This window comes from Salmo trutta, chromosome 14 (assembly GCF_901001165.1).
Source record: "Salmo trutta chromosome 14, fSalTru1.1, whole genome shotgun sequence".
NCBI lineage: Eukaryota > Metazoa > Chordata > Actinopteri > Salmoniformes > Salmonidae > Salmo > Salmo trutta.
Genome location: NC_042970.1, coordinates 76,681,864 through 76,697,352, shown reverse-complemented (window position 1 = coordinate 76,697,352; position 15,489 = coordinate 76,681,864). Strand labels below are relative to the sequence as shown.

At 44.2% G+C, this 15,489-nt stretch overlaps 1 protein-coding gene across 1 annotated transcript in view; it reads left to right on the top strand.

The window, feature by feature from the left end:
• Positions 1-9,037, top strand: part of LOC115147879 (voltage-dependent T-type calcium channel subunit alpha-1H-like) — an 84,314-nt gene extending 75,277 nt beyond the window's left edge. Inside the window, exon 2 of the mRNA XM_029690143.1 lies at positions 8,670-9,037. Coding sequence (XP_029546003.1) covers positions 8,684-9,037 — 354 coding nt within the window. The 5' untranslated portion in view covers positions 8,670-8,683. The remainder of the gene's footprint in view (positions 1-8,669) is intronic.
• Positions 9,038-15,489: the final 6,452 nt, after the last annotated feature.

Here is a 15,489-nt window from a genome sequence, read left to right as displayed (position 1 = left end):
GATACACTATGTGTCCTGTATGGCCAAGGTTATAACAACCACCTGACCTGTGATGAACCTGTCCCGGTGATGTTGGTGGAGTAGATAGAGCAGCATGACAGTTGAAGGATAGTACTTGTCGTTGACACATCACTGCACACAGGCACATAGCCAAGTCAACATTGACACCCTTAAAAATGACCATGTCAGTCTGTAGACATGTAATACATATTGTGTGTGTGTGTGTGTGTGTGTGTGTGTGCTTTCCATTCTGAAAAAAGTAAAACCTCCAATAACAATGTAACTGGTCTACTCTGTACATAGTGTTGAACATCAGTTTTCCTCATGTCCCATGCAGGCTTCCATAACGTTGTCATAACGCTGTCATATTGCTGTCATAATGCTGTTATAATGCTGTCATATTGCCATCATAATGCTGTCATAACACTGTCATAATGTTGTCATAACACTGTCATAATGCTGTAATAATGTTGTCATAACGCTGTCATAATGTTGTCGTAACACTGTCATAATGTTGTCAACACTGTCATATTGTTGTCATAACACTGTCATAATGCTGTCATAATGTTGTCATAACACTGTCATAATGTTGTCATAACACTGTCATAACACTGCCATAATGCTGTCTTAATGTTGTCATAACACTGTCATAATGCTGTCATAATGTTGTCATAACGCTGTCATAACACTGTCATAACGTTGTCATAACACTGTCATAATGCTGTAAAAATGTTATCATAATGCTGTCATAATGTTGTCATAACACTGTCATAATGCTGTAATAATGTTGTCATAACGCTGTCATAATGTTGTCATAACACTGTCATAATGCTGTAATAATGTTGTCATAATGCTGTCATAATGTTGTCGTAACACTGTCATAATGTTGTCATAACACTGTCATAATGTTGTAATAATGTTGTCATAACACTGTCATAACACTGTCATAATGTTGTCATAACACTGTCGTAATGCTGTCATAACACTCTCATATTGTTGTCATAACATTGTCATAATGCTGTAATAATGTTGTCATAACGCTGTCATAATGTTGTCGTAACACTGTCATATTGTTGTCATAACACTGTCATAATGCTGTCATAATGTTGTCATAACACTGTCATAATGTTGTCATAACACTGTCATAACACTGCTATAATGCTGTCTTAATGTTGTCATAACACTGTCATAATGCTGTCATAACACTCTCATATTGTTGTCATAACATTGTCATAATGCTGTAATAATGTTGTCATAACGCTGTCATATTGTTGTCATAACATTGTCATAATGCTGTCATAATGTTGTCATAACACTGTCATAATGTTGTCATAACACTGTCATAACACTGCCATAATGCTGTCTTAATGTTGTCATAACACTGTCATAATGCTGTCATAATGTTGTCATAACGCTGTCATAACACTGTCATAACGTTGTCATAACACTGTCATAATGCTGTAATAATGTTGTCATAATGCTGTCATAATGTTGTCATAACACTGTCATAATGCTGTAATAATGTTGTCATAACGCTGTCATAATGTTGTCGTAACACTGTCATAATGTTGTAATAATGTTGTCATAACACTGTCATAACACTGTCATAATGTTGTCATAACACTGTCGTAATGCTGTCATAACACTCTCATATTGTTGTCATAACATTGTCATAATGCTGTCATAATGTTGTCATAACACTGTCATAATGTTGTCATAACACTGTCATAACACTGCCATAATGCTGTCATAATATTGTCATAACACTGTCATAATGCTGTCATAATGTTGTCATAATGCTGTCATAAAGCTGTCATAATGTTGTCATAATGTTGTCATAATGCTGTCATAATGTTGTCATAACACTGTCATAATGCTGTCATAATGTTGTCTTAACACTGTCATAATGTTGTCATAACGCTGTCATAATGTTGTCATAATGCTGTCATAATGTTGTCATAACTCTGTCATAATGTTGTCATAACGCTGTCATAACGCTGTCATAATGTTGTCATAACACTGTCATAATGTTGTCATAGCGCTGTAATAACGCTGTCATAATGTTGTCATAACGCTGTCATAATGTTGTCATAATGCTGTCATAATGTTGTCATAACACTATCATAATGTTGTCATAACGCTGTCATAACGCTGTCATAATGTTGTCATAACGCTGTCATAATGTTATCATAACGCTGTCATAATGTTGTCATAATGCTGTCATAATGTTGTCATAACATTGTCATAATGTTGTCATAACGCTGTCATAATGTTGTCATAACGCTGTCATAATGTTGTCATAACGCTGTCATAATGTTGTCATAACGCTGTCATAATGTTGTCATAACGCTGTCATAATGTTGTCATAACGCAGTCATAATGTTGTCATAATGCTGTCATAATGTTGTCATAACACTGTCATAATGTTGTCATAATGCTGTCATAATGTTGTCATAACACTATCATAATGTTGTCATAACGCTGTCATAAAGCTGTCATAATGTTGTCATAACTCTACCATAACACTGTCATAATGTTGTCATAACGTTGTCAGAAAGCTGTCATAACGCTGTCATAATGTTGTCATAACGCTGTCATAATGTTGTCATAATGCTGTCATAACTCTGCCATAACACTGTCATAATGTTGTCATAACGTTGTCAGAAAGCTGTCATAATGCTGATCTGTAGTGATGGCCATCTGTTGGTGCTTGTACACAGTAGCTCATACTATAGGAGATGCAGGAAGTGACAGGTATATTTTGAATCTGTCTTTGCTGATAGTTACTCATGTCTCACTTGGAAAAGAGATCCCATTCTCAATTTCTTTCTAAATAAAGGATGAATAAAACTACAAGTAGTATTCACAAGCGAGGAAAGCAATGTAAAGTATGTATTTACTAATGAGCAGAAGAGATATAAAGTAATATAAATAGATACTTCAGTATTAATTAGATCCCCAAGGCAGCAGCTACTCTTCCTGGGGTCCAAACAGGGTTAAAACCATTACATCACAACAAAACACAACATCAGCCTACATCATCAATAAAACAATACATCATACAATACATTATTACATCATTCATCTAATATTACACATTTACAATATAAAATCCGCAATACCACAATCTCTTCACATTCCGCGTTGTTCCATAAGGTGCAGTTAATGTATTCATGGTTCGATGTAGTACTGTGCCTTTCCCAGAGTCTGTTCTGGACTTGGAGACTGTGAAGAGACCCCTGGTGGCATGCCTTGTGGGGAATGCATGGGTGTCTGAGCTGTGTGCTAGCTGTTTGAACAGACAGTTTGGTGCTTTGAACAGGTCAATACCTCTCATAAAGACCAGTAGTGAGAGATTGATGTGCACATTATTGATGTTAGTCCTACATGTACATTTAAGGGCCAGCTGTGCTGCTCTGTTCTGGGCCATCTGGAATTTGCCTATGTTCTACTTTGCAGCACTTGACCATATAACTGGACAGCAGTCCAGGTGTGATAAAACGAAAGCCTGCAGGACTGGTTTAGTTGATAGTGATGTCAAGAAATCAGAGCGGTGCTTAATCACAGACAGACCTCTCCCCGTCTTAGATACCTTTGCGTCTGTATGTTTGACCATGTCATTTTAATATCCAGGGTTATACCCATTTTCAAGTCGAGGATGTCATTGTGACAGCAAAATAATCTATAATTTCTGTGCAAGTGGACCAATAAAGATGTTCTCTAGTGAAGGTATGTACAGAGATATGAAGTATGTCACTATTAGGAGATGTTTGAGGCAGCGATGGGTGACCTGGTAAGTAGGCACTTAGAATGTTGATCGTTTAAAGTCTTGTTCATTCCACGATGTTGCCTACTACATCTTGTTGTGTTACATGTTTCATAATGTTTCACCCCTAAAGCACTGGGATTTTACAGTTCTTCACACCTGATAGAATGCTGTAGTGAGAGAAATACAAAGAGAGGGTTAGAAAGAAAAGAGAGACGGAGAGAGAGAGAGGTAGAGAGTGAAAGAGACACAGAGCGAGAGAGAGAGAGAGACAGAGAAGGAGAGAGAGACAGAGAGGAGAGAGAGAGAGAAAAAGAGAGACGGAGAGAGAGGTAGAGAGTGAAAGAGACACAGAGCGAGAGAGAGAGAGAGACAGAGAAGGAGAGAGAGACAGAGAGGAGAGAGAGAGAGAAAAAGAGAGACGGAGAGAGAGGTAGAGAGTGAAAGAGACACAGAGCGAGAGAGAGAGAGAGACAGAGCGAAGGAGAGAGAGATGAACAGTGTGCAGTCTTCCATATAAACTCTCTCATATTAATATCTCATTATGTACTATTTGATAGCTGAATGTTGATGATGTGCATATTGTCATTCCAGATTGTAATGAGCTGCAGAAGTTTTCAGCTTCACATTTTATGTTTAGCTTAATGGAGAGAAATTTGACTTGTCTCTGCCAGTTTGCATTGGGATTGACCGACCTGACTTCTATGGCCCATAAAATATTGTTTAAACCTTAAATTAACATTATATGAATGTTGTAAGAGTTTTAGGAGTTGAAATACTGATCCCATTTAGATGCTTTGCAAGGGGCTGCGGCTTGATATGGGGAGTTAACCTTGGCTGTTTGAAATGAAGGGCCCATATGCAGAGTACATGGATGGACAGAGGAGAAGACATTGAAAGCACTTCATATTGCTGTTTGTGGTGTGTGTGTGTGTGTGTGTGTGTGTGTGTGTGTGTGTGTGTGTGTGTGTGTGTGTGTGTGTGTGTGTGTGTGTGTGAGAGAAAGAGAACCAACGAGTGAAGGATGAGGAAACATGGTAACTCGTCAGAGAGACAGATAGATGGAGAGATGGAGAGAGGTAGTGTGGTGTGTGTGTGCAGTCTGCTCCGCTGGGTTCTACTAAACCGTTTTATCAGTCTGTTAGCAACCATCCTTAAATGTTTATTGATGTGTGTGCGTGCGTGCGCCTGCCTGCGTGTAGATAAACACCTCAGTCTAACCAGCGAGCCTCATGGGCCATTAAACCGCAGGCATGGTCCACAGACCGCTAATGAGCCTCACTGTCACATCAAAACACAGCAAACCAGGCTAACGCTATGCTAACATTAGCGTCAGCTGCCAGACAGGCAGGCCGTAATGGGGAGGCGATGATTGTCTTTGCAAACATCTCATGGGACAGATTTTGGACCTGAATGTCAGTAGAAATTGCTAACTGGCCAGTGCCCAAAATCCTTAAGTTCCATCCCTGGATCAAGGGTTCAAAGTTCATTGATTGGTCATACAGGGCTGAATCCGTTTACGTGAGATCAGAAACTGTGGTTCGTTCTTTTGCCTTCAAGCTAACCGAGCCACAGACCTAGCTTAACAGCACTTCATTAACTTAGGATTGCTATGGCATTTAGCATTTTCTGTTCATGGTTGTCATAACATATGTAGTCTTACAGTATGAGCCCAAGTCTTAGCATTGTCTTTAAGCTGATCATCTAAACAATAACCACACATGGAAGATTCAGCGTTGTTCTTCTACAAGCCCATACAAGCCTTAAGGCAAAGTGTATGTTGACCGTAAAACGCTCGTAAAATGTACATAACAGGAACAAATAAACAGAATGTAGACAGAAGACCATTTTGTTGGCAGTCTATACACACATACACACACAGACACACAGACACACAGACACACACACACACACACACACACACACACACAGACACACAGACACACACACACAGACACACGCACACAGACACACGCACACACACACACACACACACACACACACACACACACACACACACACACACACACACACACACACACACACACAGACACACAGAGACACACACACACACACACACACACACACACACAGACACACAGACACACACGCACACACACAGACACACACGCACACACACACACACACACAGACACACAGAGACACACACACACACAGACACACAGACACACACACACAGACACACACGCACACACACACACACACACACACACACACACACATGCGGTTATGGTGGTTTATAGGCTTTATGCCTACGGTGTTTAGGTGGGGTTCAGATTGTAATGAATCATAAATATGCAGATGATGACTCCATCTCTGGTGCTTTCCTCTTGAATTATTCAACATGCAGACAAACTGTGTGTTTGATTGTGTGTGTGTGCGTGTGTGTGCGTGTGTGGGTGTTTGGGGGATAAGCGTACACTAAGGATCTAGATATATCTCTTCAATCTCCAATCTTTCTCACTCCAAATGTGAACTGAAATAACTCAGGCTGAAGTTAGGAGGAAGACGGAGAACTTTTTCCCTTTATTTTCTCACTCACTATTTCTCTCTTTGGTATTTCCCTTCCATTTCTGTCTCTTTCCATAGCGCATTTTTCTGCCTCCACTCTTCCTCCCACCGCCTCTCCCACTCAGTATAGATGATCTATGGGGGACCAGTGAAGGTGGCACTGTAGCTTTCTAGGACCAGGTGTGCTGACCATTGATCTATACATTCTATAGTGTAGCTGACTCATAAAGGACCATGGCATTAGGTGGGGGGGGGGGGGGGGGGGTGCATCATCCACGTCACACGTGGCTCAGGACATACCAAGTCATCATGGGACATTCTTGGCTGCATAAGTGACACACTTTGTACTCTAGCTGTCCAGGACCAAGACTGGGGACCATTGATGTGTAGTATATAATATATAGAGATGAGTTATGATGGACTCAGAGGTCCAGACAGACTAGATGGAATGTATAGGTGTAAGGCAGGGCTCTCCAACCCTGTTCCTGGAGAGATACCCTCCTGTAGGTAGGTTTTCACTCCAACCCTCTTCCTGGAGAGATACCCTCCTGTAGGTTTTCACTCCAACCCTCTTCCTGGAGAGATACCCTCCTGTAGGTAGGTTTTCACTCCAACCCTCTTCCTGGAGAGATACCCTCCTGTAGGTTTTCACTCCAACCCTCTTCCTGGAGAGATACTCTCCTGTAGGTTTTCACTCTAACCCTCTTCCTGGAGAGATACCCTCCTGTAGGTTTTCAGGTATTTCTCCAGGAAGAGGTTTGGAGTGAAAACCTACAGGAGGGTGTCTCTCCAGTAGTTATCCAGGAACAGGGTTGGAGTGAAAACCTACAGGAGGGTATCTCTCCAGGAACAGGGTTGGAGTGAAAACCTACAGGAGGGTGTCTCTCCAGGAACAGGGTTGGAGTGAAAACCTACAGGAGGGTATCTCTCCAGTAGGTCTCCAGGAACAGGGTTGGAGTGAAACCCTACAGGAGGGTATCTCTCCAGTAGGTCTTCAGGAACAGGGTTGGAGTGAAAGCCTACAGGAGTATATCTCTCCAGTAGTTCTCCAGGAACAGGGTTGGAGTGAAAACTTACCTACAGGAGGGTATCTCTCCAGGAAGAGGGTTGGAGTGAAAACCTACAGGAGGGTATCTCTCCAGGAAGAGGGTTGGAGTGAAAACCTACAGGAGGGTATCTCTCCAGGAACAGGGTTGGAGTGAAAACCTACAGGGGAATATCTCTCCAGGAACAGGGTTGGAGTGAAAACCTACAGGAGGGTATCTCTCCAGTAGTTCTCCAGGAACAGGGTTGGAGTGAAAACCTACAGGAGGGTATCTCTCCAGTAGGTATCCAGGAACAGGGTTGGAGTGAAAACCTACAGGAGGGTATCCAGTAGGTCTCCAGGAACAGGGTTGGAGTGAAAGCCTACAGGAGGGTATCTCTCCAGTAGTTCTCCAGGAACAGGGTTGGAGTGAAAGCCTACAGGAGGGTATCTCTTCAGTAGTTCTCCAGGAACAGGGTTAGAGTGAAAACCTACCTACAGGAGGGTATCTATCCAGGAAGAGGGTTGGAGTGAAAACCTACAGGAGGGTGTCTCTCCAGGAACAGGGTTGGAGTGAAAACCTACAGGAGGGTATCTCTCCAGTAGTTCTCCAGGAACAGGGTTGGAGTGAAAGCCTACAGGAGGGTATCTCTCCAGTAGGTCTCCAGGAACAGGGTTGGAGTGAAAGCCTACAGGAGGGTAGCTCTCCAGTAGGTCTCCAGGAACAGGGTTGGAGTGAAAGCCTACAGGAGGGTATCTCTCCAGTAGTTCTCCAGTAACAGGGTTGGAGTGAAAGCCTGCAGGAGGGTATCTCTCCAGTAGGTCTCCAGGAACAGGGTTGGAGTGAAAGCCTACAGGAGGGTATCTCTCCAGTAGTTCTCCAGTAACAGGGTTGGAGTGAAAGCCTACAGGAGGGTATCTCTCCAGTAGGTCTCCAGGAACAGGGTTGGAGTGAAAGCCTACAGGAGGGTATCTCTCCAGTAGGTCTCCAGGAACAGGGTTGGAGTGAAAGCCTACAGGAGGGTATCTCTCCAGTAGTTCTCCAGTAACAGGGTTGGAGTGAAAGCCTGCAGGAGGGTATCTCTCCAGTAGGTCTCCAGGAACAGGGTTGGAGTGAAAGCCTACCCTATCTGGGGACATAATTGGAAATCAATGAAAAGGATATTGCACATTCTATGTCAAATCAGATTTTCAGCTGTACATTAGTAACTCATAAAGCCAAGGACATGTTGATCCTATTCTCTAACCACTTCTTCACCTCACCTCTTTCTCCTCTTCCTCCTCTTCCTCTCTCCCTTTCAATCTCTACCTATACCCTCTCTCGCTCCTCTCTCCCCTCTACCTCAGACCGCCCTGCTGCCATGACGACCAAGGAGGAGGGTCCCGGAGCAGCGGGGGCGGTGGCCGTCTCCATCGTCAGGGACGACGAGATGCCCCTACCCCGCCGTGGCTCCTCCCTCGAGGAAGAGGAGGCGGAGGAAGAGCGGCGGATGGAGCGGAGGATGGAGGGATCGATCATAGAAGAACGAGTGATGGAAGAAGAGGAGTGCAATGGTGACAATAATGATGATGATGATGCGGGCAGTGACATCAGCACCCTAATAGTTCCGTATCCTGAGCTGGCTCCGGTCATCTTCTTCTGTCTCAAGCAGACCACGTTCCCCAGGAGCTGGTGTATACGTGCCGTGTCCAGCCCATATCCTTTAACACTATGACCTCTGACCTCTAACCCCTTACCCTTCAACTTGCTTTGTTGTGTGTAAGTACGGTATAAGTGTGTGGAGCTGGTGTATACGTGCCGCGTCAGGCCCATATCCTTTACACTATGACCTATGACCTCTCACCTCTCATCTGTCACCAGCAGGTGAGAACAGTATCAGTGTTTCTGTGCAACAGTAACAGTAGATCCAGAGTCCTTAACATAAAACTGGCCATGCATACAGTTGGACTCCAGAGCAGGCAGATAGGCAAACACACACACGCTGAGAGTGTGTGTGAGGACCGACAGGGGTGCTAGATTTCCCAGAGTGCATTGGGCTGGATCGGTGACAGAATCTAAGCAGTCAGCTGTGTAATCCTGTGCATTTATCCAGGGTGACTGTGTCTGTGTATCTGTCTGTGTGTGTGTTTATCCAGGGTCACTTTCACAAAGGACTGCTATTACAGTGAATTACAGTGAATTACAGTGTGTTCCTATGTGTCTGTATACAGCATATACAGTGCATTTAAAATGTATTCAGACCCCTTCATTTTGTTACCTTATAGCCTTATTCTAAAATGGATTAAATTACATTTTTCCTCATCAATCTGCACACACTACCCCATAATGACAAAGCGAAAACAGGTTTTTAGAAATGTTTGCAAATTGATAAAAAAAATTAATCTCTGCAGCACTCCACCAATCAGGCCTTTATGGTAGAGTAGCCAGACGGAAGCCACTCTTCAGTAAAAGGCAAATGACAGCCAGCTTGGAGTTTGCCAAAAGGCACCTAAAAAACTCAGACCATCAGAAACAAGATTCTCTGGTCTGATGAAACCAAGATTGAACTCTTTGGCCTGAATGCCAAGCGTCACATCCGGAGGAAACCTGGTACCATCCCTACGGTGAAGCATAGTGGTGGAAGCGTCCTGCGGCGGGGATGTTTTTCAGCGGCAGGGACTGGGAGACTAGACAGGATTGAGGCAAAGATGAACTGAGCAAAGTAAAGAGAGATCCTTGATGAAAACCTGCTCCAGAGTGCTCAGGACCTCAGACTGGGGGTGAAGGTTCACCTTCCAACAGGACAACGACCCTAAGCACACAGCCAAGACAACACAGGTGTGGCGTCGGGACAAGTCGCTGAATGTCCTTGAGTGGCCCAGCCAGAGACCGGACTTGAACCCATCTCGGGAGAGACCTGAAAATAGCTGTGCAGCAACGCTTTCCATCCAACCTGACAGAGCTTGAGAGGATCTACAGAGAAGAATAGGAGAAATTCCCCAAATACAGGTGTGCCAAGCTTGTAGCGTCATACCCAAGAAGACTCAAGGCTGTAATCGCTGCCAAAGGTGCTTCAACAAAGTCCTAAGGGTCTGAATACTTTGTTTTCTAAAACATTTTTTGGGCTTTGTCATTAGATTGTGTGTAGATTGATGAGGGGGAAAACAATTTAATCCATTTCACAATACAGCTGTTATGTAACAAAATGTTGAAAAAGTCAAGGGGTCTGAATACTTCCTGAATGCACTGTATATGGTCTCTTTCCAGTTCTTGTGCAGTTAGAGTGAACATTATGTGGAGGGTTGAATGTGAAGGCTGCAGTTAGTGTGAACATTATGTGGAGTGTTGAATGTGAAGGCTGCAGTTAGTGTGAACATTATGTGGAGTGTTGAATGTGAAGGCTGCAGTTACTGTGAACACTAAGTGTTATCATGTCCAATGTCTGGGAGAGAGCATTTGTTTGAGTTAGTGCTTGGGTGGGAATATGTGTGTGAGTATTGGGAGGAACTGTATTTTTACCAAGGTGTGTGTGTGTGTTTGTTTGTGTGTTTGTGCCAATGTAGGTGTGTGTCACTTTCCTGATAAACCCAGCACTGCTGAGTCCCACACAGAGCAAAACAAGGAAGAGACCTGTATTCTCTCTCTGTGTTATCTGTTCTGTTCACAAGCCCAGCGCTGTTGATACCTCTGTTTGTTCCCTCATACAGAACAGGTCTAGCCCAACACACACGCACGCACGCACGCACGCACACACACACACACACACACACACACACACACACACACACACACACACACACACACACACACCAATAACAATATACTTGATCGCCATCCACAGGACATGTACAGTATATGGATGTGGATAAGGGCCAGTTCAAATGGCACCCTATTCCCTACATAGTGCACTACTTTTGACCAGAGCACTATATAGGAAATAGGGTGTCATTTGGGATGCACACCAGGAGTTAGTGAAAGGAACTGAATGGGCACTGATCCAACTGGGTGGATTTCTAGTAGGACTAAAGGGACAGATAGAGGGAGCGAGGGATGGAGAAAGAAAAGAGAGTTTGGTATAGTGTAGGGAAAAATAGTTTAGGGGAGAGTGGGGTAAGTTGATGGTTTTACATTCAGCATCATTCCATCAAGTGAAATATAGTATTCTTTCTAACATGTATTTCAGGATGTGGTGTAACCCTGGAAATAAGCATAACTTAGCCTGGGTATGGGGTAAGTTGACCTACGAGGCAGGGTAAGTTCAATTATGAATTGTGTGTATGGTTTCCCAGAAACATGAGTGGCTTTACTTACCCCTTTGGCTCAACTTACCAATTTGGCTGAACTTACCCCTCTCCCACAGAGAACTAGTGAGAGGGAGAGATACTGCAGGGGACAGAGAAATACTGAGAGAGGGAGAGATACTGCAGGGGACAGAGACATAGTGAGAGAGGGAGAGATACTGCAGGGGACAGAGACATAGTGAGAGAGGGAGAGAGATACTGCAGGGGACAGAGACATAGTGAGAGAGAGAGAGATACTGCAGGGGACAGAGACATAGTGAGAAAGAGAGATACTGCAGGGGACAGAGACATAGTGAGAGAGGGAGAGAGATACTGCAGGAGACAGAGACATAGTGAGAGAGGGAGAGATACTGCAGGGGACAGAGACATAGTGAGAGAGGGAGAGAGATACTGCAGGGGACAGAGACATAGTGAGAGAGGGAGAGAGATACTGCAGGGGACAGAGACATAGTGAGAGAGGGAGAGAGATACTGCAGGGGACAGAGACATAGTGAGAGAGGGAGAGAGATACTGCAGGGGACAGAGACATAGTGAGAGAGGGAGAGAGATACTGCAGGGGACAGAGACATAGTGAGAGAGGGAGAGAGATACTGCAGGGGACAGAGACATAGTGAGAGAGGGAGAGAGATACTGCAGGGGACAGAGACATAGTGAGAGAGGGAGAGAGATACTGCAGGAGACAGAGACATAGTGAGAGAGGGAGAGATACTGCAGGGGACAGAGACATAGTGAGAGAGGGAGAGAGATACTGCAGGGGACAGAGACATAGTGAGAGAGGGAGAGAGATACTGCAGGGGACAGAGACATAGTGAGAGAGGGAGAGAGATACTGCAGGGGACAGAGAAATAGTGAGAGAGGGAGAGAGATACTGCAGGGGATACAGACATAGTGAGAGAGGGAGAGAGATACTGCAGGGGATACAGACATAGTGAGAGAGGGAGAGAGATACTGCAGGGGACAGAGACATAGTGAGAGAGGGAGAGAGATACTGCAGGGGACAGAGACATAGTGAGAGAGGGAGAGAGATACTGCAGGGGACAAAGAAATAGTGAGAGAGGGAGAGAGATACTGCAGGGGACAGAGACATAGTGAGAGAGGGAGAGAGATACTGCAGGGGACAGAGAAATAGTGAGAGAGGGAGAGAGATACTGCAGGGGACAGAGACATAGTGAGAGAGGGAGCGAGATACTGCAGGGGACAGAGACATTGTGAGAGAGGGAGAGAGATACTGCAGGGGACGGAGACATAGTGAGAGAGGGAGAGAGATACTGCAGGAGATAGAAACATAGGGAAAGAGGGAGAGAGATACTGCAGGGGACAGAGACATAGTGAGAGAGGGAGAGAGATACTGCAGGGGACAGAGACATAGTGAGAGAGGGAGAGAGATACTGCAGGGGACAGAGACATAGTGAGAGAGGGAGAGAGATACTGCAGGGGACAGAGACATAGTGAGAGAGGGAGAGAGATACTGCAGGAGATAGAAACATAGTGAGAGAGGGAGAGAGATACTGCAGGAGATAGAGACATAGTGAGAGAGGGAGAGAGATACTGCAGGGGACAGAGACATAGTGAGAGAGGGAGAGAGATACTGCAGGAGATAGAAACATAGGGAAAGAGGGAGATGTGGGAGGAGAGAGACTGTCCCTGTCCTAATACCCATTCTAGCGTACTACGTACCTAAATACTCATTGTGGCATTTGATATTGTAGAATTCACTGTTGTTTTCCAACTCACATGTTTGACAGCAGCTGATATTCAGATAAATTGACGCACTACCAAAATGAACGAATGGTGGGAGTCAGCGCGATCGTCATTTGGTGACGCATTCGGAGTAGTATTTTAGAAAAGTCACATACTATAACATTTCTTTTTCCGCGTACTATTTAGTACACTAGTATGGGTATGCGGAGGAGAAAAAGTGAAGTGGCAGGAAAAATATATTAAGAGGCATGTAATAAACAAACGAAACCAAGAAAGATAAAGTAACAAGATCTGAACCAAGTTAAGAAGGTAAGCAAAACGCTTTTCCTTCCTCTGCCTCTCTCTCTCTGTGTACCTCTCTCTCTCTCGATACCTGTTTCTTTGTGTGTGTTCCTGTGTGTGTTCCTGTGTGTGTGTGTGTGTGTGTGTGTGTGTGTGTGTGTGTGTGTGTGTGTGTGTGTGTGTGTGCTGGAACTGCAGATAAGGCTGAAGGATTTCAAACTAACTTTCTCGCTTTAAGAGCTATACTGCAGTGGCAGTGGGGATTTTGGCAGACGAGAAAAAGAACTCAGACCTCCCAGAATCTTCCAGAACTTTTTTCAACATTCTGGTTCTTTCTGCTTCTGCCTCCTTGGCTGTTTCATTTAGTGGTGCAACAGCGTTGGACGGATGTTACGTTAATTTCTGTCCCCTGCTGAAGGTTTTGTTTGCTTCTTGGGCACACTATTCATCAGTTCCTAATTGAAAATGATTTTCTGACATTTCCGGCACCCCGGGAGAAAGAGTTTCTCCTCTCTTTTCTCCCTGTTCTCAGTGGTTGTTAGTCTTGTTGTGTAGTAAAGTAAAGCTCAGATGGTACAGTGTGTACTTGAGAAAGGAGGGGTTTTCTCTAGGGACACTGAGCCTTCACATCAGGGGATGCCAGACGGCGACTGTTTGCTAAGAGAGAGAGGGAGAATCTGTGTGCGTGTCAAATTATTTTTGACAAATTCCTTTAATGAAACAAAATGAAATGACATTTACTGTGTCCCTTTGTCACTTCAGTAGTCCTCCATGCATCAGGTACTACTCTCCACACATTGCGTGTACATGCGTGGGTGTGCGTGTGTGTGTGTGTGTGTGTGTGTGTGTGCGTGCGTGCGTGCGTGTGTGTGTGTACGTGTGCGCATGCGTGCACGTGTCAGTGCACTGTAAGAGCCATGGCTGATTGAGCAACACTCTGGATTGATTGGTTAAATGAAATCCATTGTGGGTTTGAACACATTGAGGCCATCCACATGATCATGTTATTGTGCCCTGCCTTAATCAATGTCCCGGGGGACATGACTGGGATTGGCCCCTCACATTTGTTTTAATGACTGAAGTCAAGGCGGTGGGTGGATGGCGATATAACTAACACGCTGTGCTAGAACCAGGAACGGATAGACCACAGATGTCCAGGAAGGCTTAGCTACAGTAGGTCTTCATAGTGATCAGTGGCACTGCAGTCTCTTCCCTCCACAGATATCAGCTGGGATTTTATAGGGTCCAATCACACCACAGAAGTGCCTGTAAAGCATCTTAAAGAAAGATAGAGAGAGAGATAGCTAAAAGAAAGGAAAGCTGCAGACAGGGCATTATCCCTCCCTCCCTCCATCGGTAACCCTTACTTGCTCTTTTTAATGTTTCTGTATCCCCTTACGTACTATCCTTTATTTTCTCTGTCTTTTTTACTTACAGTTTTTTCCAATTGCTAACACACTAAAATGGCATGCACAGCACAATTATTTAAACTGACACACATTGAGCAAAACCTCTTCTCAAGTCTCCAAAAGTCTAAACACATTTTCTGCTTTACACACATTTAGCAATTCAAAATGGCACTTTTTAAATGCACTGCACGCGGTTCTCTGCATAAGACACAACAATCTGACATAAAGTCACATGTTTTCCGTTTCAAAACACTGCCATTCAAAATGACACTACATGAGCTAATTGGCCAATACATGTGCCACCTGGCCAAACACCTCAATGGTTAACAACAATGGAAGCCGTTGTAGAGAGAGGAAGAGGAAGAGGGAGGGTGAGAATGAGAGGGGGAGGAAGAGTGAGAGGTAGGGGTAGAGCTGGTAGAGGAGTTCATGGCCAAAGAAGACAACAACTTTCAAATGAAATCAGAGCAACCTTAGTTGATCATGTCATCAAC